General features: G+C 41.8%; 1 protein-coding gene across 1 annotated transcript in view; it reads right to left on the bottom strand.

The window, feature by feature from the left end:
• Positions 1-10,539, bottom strand: part of NBAS (neuroblastoma amplified sequence) — a 267,834-nt gene that overhangs the window by 44,116 nt on the left and 213,179 nt on the right. Inside the window, 3 exon segments of the mRNA XM_023528505.1 lie at positions 4,509-4,598; positions 6,638-6,840; positions 9,770-9,988. Coding sequence (XP_023384273.1) covers positions 4,509-4,598; positions 6,638-6,840; positions 9,770-9,988 — 512 coding nt within the window.

Here is a 10,539-nt window from a genome sequence, read left to right as displayed (position 1 = left end):
CTCCAATCTCAAATTTTAACTTTTGACGACAACCAGTAACCACTTTGTGGCCACACTCAAACGTATGCTGATCCAGAATATCGCCCGGAGGTTCACGCATCAATGAAAGCCTGGACACCTCTCACTGCAGTGAGGCAGAAATGACAGCTGTGGCTTCATAAACACAGCCCGGGCTCCCCCACAGTGTCGCAGTGGTAGAGTGGACCCACCACCCTGGTTGGCGGCCACCGCCTTCAGCAGGGCTCAGTACCACAGATCATAACAGTCATACACCATGGGAGCTTCCAGAACCTCTGATAAGTTACTCTGCCTCACAGAGCAGGAAGAGTGAGAAGAAACTGGATTTAATTTGCTCTAGTGGACTTCCTTTTTCTTTTTGGCTTTTCTGTGCTTTACAAATAATGTGAAATCCCAAAGTCATATCAAACAGAGTTCAATGAAATCTAAATGATCTGACACTGAGCAATATACATAAAGCTTCAAGTAGATGACACACTGGTACTGTGATGCAGTAGCAATTAAATAAACAACCAAAATTCCTAAAATACTCAATAGTTTTGAGGGAAATCTTTTGTCCTGTTTGAAGAGTGCACAGAGGGATTCCTCATTCATGACCTGTTTCTTGAATGGACTGAATTCTGTTCATCCTTTTGAAAATCACTGATGTTCTGTTAGGAAAATTTTTTTTGAAAGGTATGGTGAAGGCAGGAAGTAAAAGAGAAAATAAGGCTAGTGCAGATAGAAGCTCATGGAAGAAACAGGAAAGCTGAGCGAAGTAACGCCTGAAGACCTTGCTACTCAAAGGTCAGGCCATGGACCAGCTGGCTAGCACTTGGAAGCTGGTCGGAAATGCAGAATTTCAAGCTCCACCCAGACCTACTCAAGTAAAATCTGTTATCTTAATAAGACCTGCAGGCGATTCCCATGCATGTTAAAGTTCGAGGAGCATCGCCTTACTGTCCATTTTTGGGGTTCTGTAACCTCAGAAGGAGACTAGCTGTGGTGACAGAAATTCATAGCACGGCCTTACCTGGGTGACGCTGGACAAAGTTACATAACCCGTCTGAGGTTCATTTTCTAATCTGGAAGATAGAGATAATAATAATATCTGTAGGATAGGGTTGTTCTGACGATTGAGTTGCTGAAGTGCCCTTTCAAAGGCCTCGGCATAGACTAATGGGTGTTCATTAGTTTTTTTATTTTTGAAATGTATCTTAGTATTTTCTTCATTTCAGGTTAAATGAATATATTATTTTAAAACATTTAGTTACTGAATTTTAAAACATACTTATTTTTCTTAAGTGAACTAATGAACTAATTCTTAACACAAATTAGAATATAGAACATACAGTTGGCCTGCTGTATCCATGGGTTCCTTATCCACAGATTCCATCAATCAGATCAAAAAATATTTGAAAAAAATGTTATGTTGTTGCTGATTAAGCAGTTAGGCTACTATGGTCGTGAGTGTGTGTGCACACGTGTGTGTGTGTGTGTGTGCTGAACATGTAGACTTGTTTCCTTGTCCTTATTCCTTAAACAATACAGTATAACAACTATGTGTGTAGCTTCCACACTGTATTAGGTATGATAAGTAATCTAGAGATAATCTAAAGTATACGGATGAATTATGCGGGTTATACACAAATACCACGCCATTTTTATAAGGGACTTGCGCACTGGGGATTTTGGTGTCTGCAGGGGTCCTGGAAGAAGTCCCCTGTAGATACCGAGGGACAACTGTATTCTCAAAATTTGATGTTCCAGACACACATAAACGGGAGAAATCAAACACATTAAATTTAATACATGTAAGCCTCTGAATAATTAATCACCTTACTCTCATCTTTAATTGTAGATGTAACCCAAGGTTTTTGACACTTATTCAAACCCCTAGAATACTTAACCCTGATGTCTCGAGGAGAGAATGTGGTTAAGTTGAAAAGCAGGGCAGGCTGTACAGGGGGCTGAAGACTTCACTGGTGGCTAAGTGTTGTGGTTTTATGGGATTTACACTTAGCACAGGTAAAAGAGGAGGTGAAAATGGCAGTTACAGGCGAGGCAGGGAAAGGGGAGGGGAAGGGAGAGAGGGAAGGAGGGAGGGGAGGGGAGAGAGGGAGGAAGAGAGAGAGAAAGAGCTAGCAAGCAAGAGAGAGCAAGCTTGCGGGCTGCCAGGCTAACAATGCGTATGAAGAGGTGACTTACTACCTAAACAGAAGCCATGGAGGGCAGCGGATGTCCAAGTTACAGGGCTGGGAGTGAAGGCGGCTTGTTGTGTATGCCACCAAGAGGGAGGATGAGCGGCACACAGGCCTGGAGTGGCCTCCTAGAGGTCAGGCAGTCATGTCAGGCCGTGCAGCGGGTGACCTGAGGGAGTCCGTTTAAAAGGGCCTGAATCCCCAAGTCCCTCGGCCAGGCACACCGCTGGGGAGAGAAAGGAGGACAAGGGCATCTGGTTCAACTGTGATTCAAGGAATACTTGTCAGGAATAAAGATTAGGACTCTGTCTGTCGTCTTCTCTCTCTCTTTTTAAGCAAAAGAAAAAAATTCCTCCGAAGTGTTGTGGTGGTGGTGAAAAAAACCCTCTCACACTGGTCTCTCGAAAAAAAAAAGATCGTATGTATATCCACACCCCCAGACCCCCCCCTGTGAAAACAAAACCTAAAAAAACAAGCCGGAATCCAAAAAAACAAAGTGGAATCCTCCGGAAAATTGGCCGGAAAATCAACAAAAAAAACACTGGCGCCCATAATCTTTCTGGGATGTCCCCAGTGGGACAAGACTGAGAGACCCCACTGGACGGGCGTGAAGCAGGGCCTGTTAAGATCCCTTTCATCGTGTGAGGCCAGAATCCAGGTCAGCAGCTCACTGGGGAGCCGCTAGCTGAGAATTGACTGACAAGCTGTGCTTAGAATGGCAGCGGCCAGAGGTATCCTCTAGAAGGTGGCTGAGTACTTCCCACGCAGCATCTCTGCCTGTTCCGCTATCTGCTGAATCTGCGGTTGCCCAGGCAGTTCCCTCAGCCTGGTGCCAGTATCCGCCTCCTCCTTCTAACAAACTCTAATTTCTAGGCCGGACCCAATGTCACGCCTTGTGTATTCCACCCCGACTTCCCTAGGCAGAATAAACCACTCCCTCCACCTTGCTTTCTGCACAGCACTTATCACACTGCAGAAGCTATCTAGGGGCTAAACGCGGTCTGGTCTCCCCTGCAAGACTCTGAACTCCTCAGGGTTGGAGGTTATTTCTCATCCACATTCAACTCCTTGTGACTTAACACAGAGCATGGCACACGGTAAACGTACAGAATAACTAAATTTCTCGTTAGAATAAAAGGCCTAAATTAGCCACTGTGTGGCTATGGAACTATCTAAAGACCAACAAGCAAAGGGGTTTAGAGAAACAGTGAAAAGCAAAAGGCAGAGTAAGTAGCAGAGTCCTTCTCGCCGTGTTCTTCCGTATTCACCGAAACGGCTTACCCTGTCTTCTTTCGCTCAAACCCTGGGCACAAAGCGATGCTGGAAATATGAGTGCGAAACCGTGATGGAGAGCTGGGGGGACCCTGGTCCGACGCCCAGGTCTGCGGCTCTGGGAAAAGCCCACTTCTCTCTCCAGGCTCTTCTACCCTCACCTGAAAACGGCAGCACCGTATCCAGCCACCAAAAATAATCATCATGAAATCTATCAAGATGACGGGGGAAAGTCACAATAGCAAGTAAATAACATATAAAAGTATTTATATATTTCGATCAAAACTATAGAAAAAGCTATCTGTCCCCGAACAATAACCACATAGAAAGCAACATACAAACAAATACCATTATATTACTGATTGGAACTATGGGGAGTTTTCTCAAACACTTCATTATTGTTGTATCATATTTTCCATTAAAAAAAGAAAATTGAGATTAGACTTTAGGGCTGACACAGATAGCAGACACAGGAAAGATCTCTGCGAACTCTGGGAAGCACTTAACAGTTAATTTGTCATTGTTGCCATTATTCCTATCAGTATGATTGCATCTGAATGAAAAATTCTTTCTAAAAATGGCATCAGAGGCACATACCTTTCCAGACTTATAAAGCCTGTATACTCTTAGTCCTCAGATAAGACAGAGCTAACATATATAAAGCTTTAAAAATATCTATATGTAATATATACATTCTAGAAATTTCCGTACTTAATACAGTTAACCTCTTAGGGTCATGAACCCCTTCTCTAAGAAGCTCAAAGCAGTTTCTCTCCCCCGCCTTCCTAGGGGGGAGGTAGGAAGACAGTGCGCTCGCTCTCTATGGCAAAGAAGGCCCAGGAGACGGTGAGCTGGGCTGATGGGGGAAGCATTCGGCTGGGGAACCGTGTCTCCATCTGCAAAAACACTCTTCAGTCGTACGGAAACACCTAGAAAGGTTGTTTAGTCTTGGAAGCTTCAGAAATATGGATATTAAAGGTAATCCCGAGACTCTGAGGAAAGCTACGGCATGACATCACACACTTGTTCTAGTCTTACCCCTTGTCCACACTGGCGTGGACGGCTGCAACAACACCTTCCAGGACCTGGAGCGGGTCCCCTGGCCCACCGAGGTCAGCGCTGCTTCCGCTGTGAAGAGAAGGAGAGGAGATCTGACTGAGAAGAGGTCGCTCAAGCCTCAGACATAGGCTGGCATCCACACTCAGGTGACGCCAGTTGGATGCTGGCAGAGTACACTGCCGGCCCATGGCCGTCCGTGGTATGTGTAGTCTGCCAGGGTACCCAGCCCTATACTAGATGCTGTGGATACGAAAATGAAACATTTCCTGCCCTTAAGGAGCTCGCAGTCTAATATATGCATGTTTTCCTATCAAGAGAACAACAAAACCTTCTTGCATGCCGTCATTCAAAGAACATTCAATGATCATTAAATACACGAGGCATTTAAAACGGTAAATATGTAATAATCATCTAAATTCTCCACTTGACCTTTTATCAAAACACTCAGGTTCTCATGGCACTTAACAGATACCAGGCACTGGTGAGCGCTTTACATACATTCTGCCACTTAGGGTCCCGGCAGCCCAGCGACGGGTACTGCTGTGCCCACTGCACACACGTGCACGTCTGGGACTCCAGTGAAACGGAGGAAGGAAAAGTTTTAGATGAGTGTTCTGATGATGTTAAGTTGTATGATTTATATCAACTGCTGCTCAGTTTTTTCATGCCTATGTTATTTTATGCCTACTAAATTTTATGAATTTTCTCAAAGGTAAACTCCTATGGACATTGTCACTAAGAATTTCTTTTCTTTTGAAAAAAAAGTCACAGAACTCCTGATCCCTTTCCTTCCACTGCTAAAAGGTTTAATTCACACTTACTGAATATCTTCTGTGTATTAAGTATAGCATTTATTAGACCAGAACCAAATCTTTAGTAGAACTGAGCGCAGGGTAGGAGAGAAAAGTATACTTATGTTGGAATTTTATAAAGGTAAAATGATCACATATCATACTTTAATTATTAATGAAAATGTGCAATTTTTAGAAAATAAACTAAATCCATCAAAGCACTAATGTTTCAAAATGTTTATTTTTGTGAGCTTCATCTAAACCTTGATTTAAGAAATAAAATAACTGAATCAAAAGATACAGAATGTGGCAAACAAGTATATTTCATCATTTGAAAGAGGAAAGTGGTTCTTATAACCACCGCCATCACTGCCATCAAAACATAACGTAATAATAGAACAAAGCTTTATTAATTTGGCATTTGTTATTTCTAAAAAATATTACATTTTATTCCTCTTTCTATAAAATTACCAGATACCTCAGAGCACTAAGTAAAAAGCTATATGAAGTTGGGGTAATTAAACTGATAAAGGCTCATTTGATTTCAGTTCAGCTGCTGAAAACTGACATGCATTTAATCAAAAAGTTCTTCAAGAGCAATACAGAATTACAAAGAATGCTCGAAAGGAGAATGAATTGAACACAACTAAATCTTTTAGCCTAATTGCATTATTCACAGAAAGCACTTGATGCCTAATTGTTTTCTTAGTTTAACCTTCCCTTTTTCTAATCCTCCTTGGATACATTCCTATCAAAGACATCAGTTTATCGACATAAAGTTAGAATTTCTCAACTGTGGGTTTTTGCCATTCATTGCAGGTAAATAATGTCTTAAGACACTGAAGAGCTGTCTGACTTCTTCAGTATATGACTGACCTTGCCTTGTGTAGTTCAAAAGAACCTCTGGGAACCATTTTCCCACTGCTACAAAGAAGGGAAATTTGAAAAGGCAAGATCTGAAAATCCACCCTGAGGTCACATGACACTGACAGCTGTTTCACATGCCATTTTGGCCTTTCCCTTATTTCAAGAATAATTGAGGGGATGGGGGGTATCTAACCAGAAGTCAGCTAATTTCTTGATCTATTACACAATACTGATAATGGAACATTTTCGGGGTTCTCTATTCTCAAGACATAAGACTCTGCAAAATCTAGTAATATATAATCTCTCTCTCACTTTTACACAGTACTTCGCAGTTCATAAAATGCTTCTACATGCATGATGGTATTTTATCTTCCTAACAACCACGAAATGAGCACTATTATTGGCAAACTATCACTTCAGGGTTTCCTCAATGACCACTTTATAGCTTACCTCAATGCAGAAATGATCTTCATTATTGCACTCTGTACTACATCCTTGGGCGAGAGGTCAAGAGGGCCTACGGCCACCTCTAGCAGCTGCTGAATCATTCTTAGAGGCTGGCCATCTAAACACATGGCCACAGCTTGATCATGGAGCTTCCCGCTTTCTGATCGGGACAGATCATAGAGGTTACTGTATTTCTGCAGGATTTCCTGAAAAAAAAAATAAGGTATTCAACACCTAAATACGGTATTCGATGGAAATTAAGTGTCTAGATGTACATAGTGAAACATTTAGAAGATTCTTAAAGCAAATACGTTATTACAACCACAAACCACACTGAAGAAAACCTAATGGTTACTAAGAGCTTGGGCTCCAGGGCCGCCCAGGCTGGAGTGCAAGTCTCGCTTGACCACTTCATAGTGAGCCTTTGTGATCTTTAATTTCAGTATCTGTAAAACGAGGTTGAGGATAATAGAGTTTTGTGAGTTGAGGGTGTTGGGAACATTAAATGAAATAACATAAAAGCCAGTCCTTTAGCACAATGTCAGGCACAAGGCAACACTCATTTAGTACAAGTTTCTCTACTATTATAATTGTGCTACAACCACGTAACAGTTATAAAACCTACTGAACATCAACTACGCAGACCCAGGCATTGTGCGTATGTTATCTCATTTAATGCTTATAATAATCCCTCAAGGAGTTTCAATCAGCTCCACTTTATCGAAAAGGAAACTGAAGACCAAAGCTGTCGCCATGAGCAAAGTCGCGCAGCTGGCCATCGAGGGTGTCAGAGCAGGAATCTAAAGGTCTCATTCCCCCAGCCCCCATGCCACATTGCCTATTCCTCTTTGATAATATCTGGAAAAACCAATGTGACAACAAATAATTTAAGAAACAGGACACCGACTATTCCTTTCAGCAAACCAAATATGGCCACTTCGTGTCAATAACACTTTCCAGGTTCTTTGCAGCTTCGCGAGCAACATGAGCATGCTGTTCTGTCTTTCAGAACCGCCGTGTGAACATTAATTGGATATCTGATTACACTGAAGAATCGCTATTACTCTTGATCGTGATAACGCTGCAGTGGTTATGTTTAAACGTGTCTTTTAGAAATAGATATGTTAGTATTGATGGGTAAAATCAAAAGACCATGGGGGTTTTCTTTAAAATAATCCACAGGAGCAGGGTGAGGGCAGGGAGGGGTACACGTGAAATAAGATTGGTCACATTTTGATAAGTGTTGAAGCTGGGAGGGGGTTACATGAGATTTTGTTTTACTATTCTCCCCACTGTGAAACTTTCTATTAAAAAAGAGAAAAAGCCCTGTTCATCAGGCAAGGCGATTATTAATACCCTTACTGAGACAAGAGGGGGCTGAGTCTCCGCAGGATGAAGGCCTTTCATTTAGGCTGCACTAACCTAACGAGTTGTAAGATGTTCTTTCCCTGGGTTTATAAAGAGAGGTTAAAATCAAGGCCTGAATTTAAAAGGGACAAATGTATGACACCGAAAGTTTATTTTCAGCATTTGCTGTGAAAGGTGCCTTCATAAAATCAAATAGTGCCCAGTGTAGGAACCAGAAGCATTTCCTATCACGGACCTTCCATGGTCGACCCAAAGCTAATTCACAAGCAGCCATTTAAATCACAGCCTTGTTGAAACAAGCGGCTGTTTTTGTTAATAACCTTCTTGGCCCCAACGCACCATTCTAGTCACTGAAAGACAATACTTGTTCCAAGGAGAGTAATGACAATCTTCTGGATTTGAATACAGTATATACAATTAAAAAAATAAGACAAGTATTTTAAAAATTTTAAAATTTTTAAAAAAATTTTATGCTCATAAGTATAAATCACTTTTTTTTTTGAAGAGTTGATGTTTGCCCTAGTTCTTTTAATTATGGATTGTAGCACTGTGAGTGTCGGCAGGATAAAATCAAGACTGGTGCAGCCAACGTGTTCCCTTCCAAGGCTTCTGTACTGCTCAGGCCATTATTTAATGTAATTCATTAGTCAGGCTAAAAAGGACACTGAAAAACACAACAGCTAACAGACTTTTGAATTCTTCCCATTCTTTTCCACAAGGAGTTTATATTTATGTGTCTCAAACAATTGTGAAGTCTTCCGCTGGTTCCTCATCTGAACTCACCTCCACTGACTGATCTTTCTAGTGAGGAATACTTTTTTACTAGCTAAGAATACAATTCAATAAACATATAAGGTCTAGAAAAAATAAAACATGAGGTTAATGGCCACTCACGAGTTCATTTACCATAGCATTAAAGAGGTAAATGGAATATTATTTATACATCTAAATGTTGTTTTCACCTATATGAAACCATTTACTTATTGAGTTGTCAACTTTTTCGGTTATGAGAAAGGATATCTAAAAATCCCGGGACTGTGTTCTTTGTGACAATACAGAACGAGAGCTCTAGAGGCCGCAGAGGATTCGCCCCCAGCCCCGCACACGGGTCCTCACACCCCAGACCGGCAGGGGCTTCTGACCTCACGGGGGTGCTTTCTGAGGCAGCACGAGGGTCTCAACTAGAAACCAACAATGGGCAGTTTTACTAGCAAAAAAATTCATACCACTAATAAAGTTATACTGGAAACATGCAACGTAAAAACAGGATGAGTACATGCAATTAAAAAAAATAAATAACTGAAACAGAAATGGGTGTTTATTTCTTTTTTTTTTTTTTTTTTTGAAAATTAGGGGGAAAAAATTAATCCTATCAGTTAGAGAGAACGACACCAACCAGCTAGAAGTGGAGCTGGCAAACCACTGTCCTTCCCATTTCTCAGCTTTGGTGACTCCATCACCCGGGCCCCCACCCTGACTGGGTTCAGCTCAGACCCGAGCCCTCCCTCCCTTCCTACCTCCTCGCCTTCTGCCTCTCAGGTTTTCAATTGCGTGAAGTGGCCCCAAATCCTTTTTAAAAAAGTGAAAGCCAAAGTGACAATCAAGCGCTAATGAAGGAGTTAAAGGATAAAGGCTTGAGGACAATTTTCAGGGATATGTGGAATATCGGAAACCCTATCAAAACGACTAACATAGCTTTGACAGATCAATGAAAGAATGTGCTGATAGTATCTAGCGACTGAGCTTAAGGAGTGTTCATTTCATTACCTGCTCACTATTCTTCAGAGAAACAATGAAGCTATGGTTGAGAGTTTCCAGGTGAGCAAGTGATTTCTCCAGATGATTCAAGGTATCTATGTAGGTCATTTTAGAATCATTAGCTTCTTCAATGTTTTCTTCCAAATTTCTTTTCTTTGGCTTCTCAATAAAATGTTTGACTGTCTTAATAGCCATTCTAGTCATCTCTTTACGTTCTTCCACGGATAGCTTTAACAGAAAAAAAAAAGTATCGAACGATGAGACAAGGCTACGTTATTACATGTGGTATATTCAATAAGGTATTAGTGAGACAGAACAAAAGTGAAATTTTAATATCTAGAACTTTAACCAATGAGCAGGACTTATTAGACTAGCTTTTCTTCTGTGACGAAAACAGAAACAGTTATTTGCAGTATTAGTGAACAGAGATACTTTTTCATCACTACATATCTTGTCTCAATGAAACGCTCTTCCCTTTGCTGCAAGGCGAGCTCCTCGTGGAGTCTCAGTGCCGAGAGCCCCCCGCAGCCGGTCGGTGGGCAAGCCCCCCGCGCCCGCGTCCGAGCGCATGGCCCAGGCCCCTGGACACGCGCGCCCCTGCTCAGCACTGTGGACGCGGGCCTCGCGCTCCACCGCGTGCTGTCACAGAACCTGCTGTTGACGCGAGACGTGGCTGAACTTTTCCAAAGTTTAAATGTTTTGACCTCATCACCGGTGTCAACAGAAAAGTTTTTTTCCCCCTTATTTTTAACGATCTTTCAAAATAACTAAATAGCCTG

The sequence above is a fragment of the Pteropus vampyrus genome, unplaced genomic scaffold (genome assembly GCF_000151845.1).
Source record: "Pteropus vampyrus isolate Shadow unplaced genomic scaffold, Pvam_2.0 Scaffold28, whole genome shotgun sequence".
NCBI classification, from domain to species: domain Eukaryota; kingdom Metazoa; phylum Chordata; class Mammalia; order Chiroptera; family Pteropodidae; genus Pteropus; species Pteropus vampyrus.
Note: the sequence above shows the minus strand (reverse complement) of the source record. Positions and strands in the feature narration are given on the sequence as shown.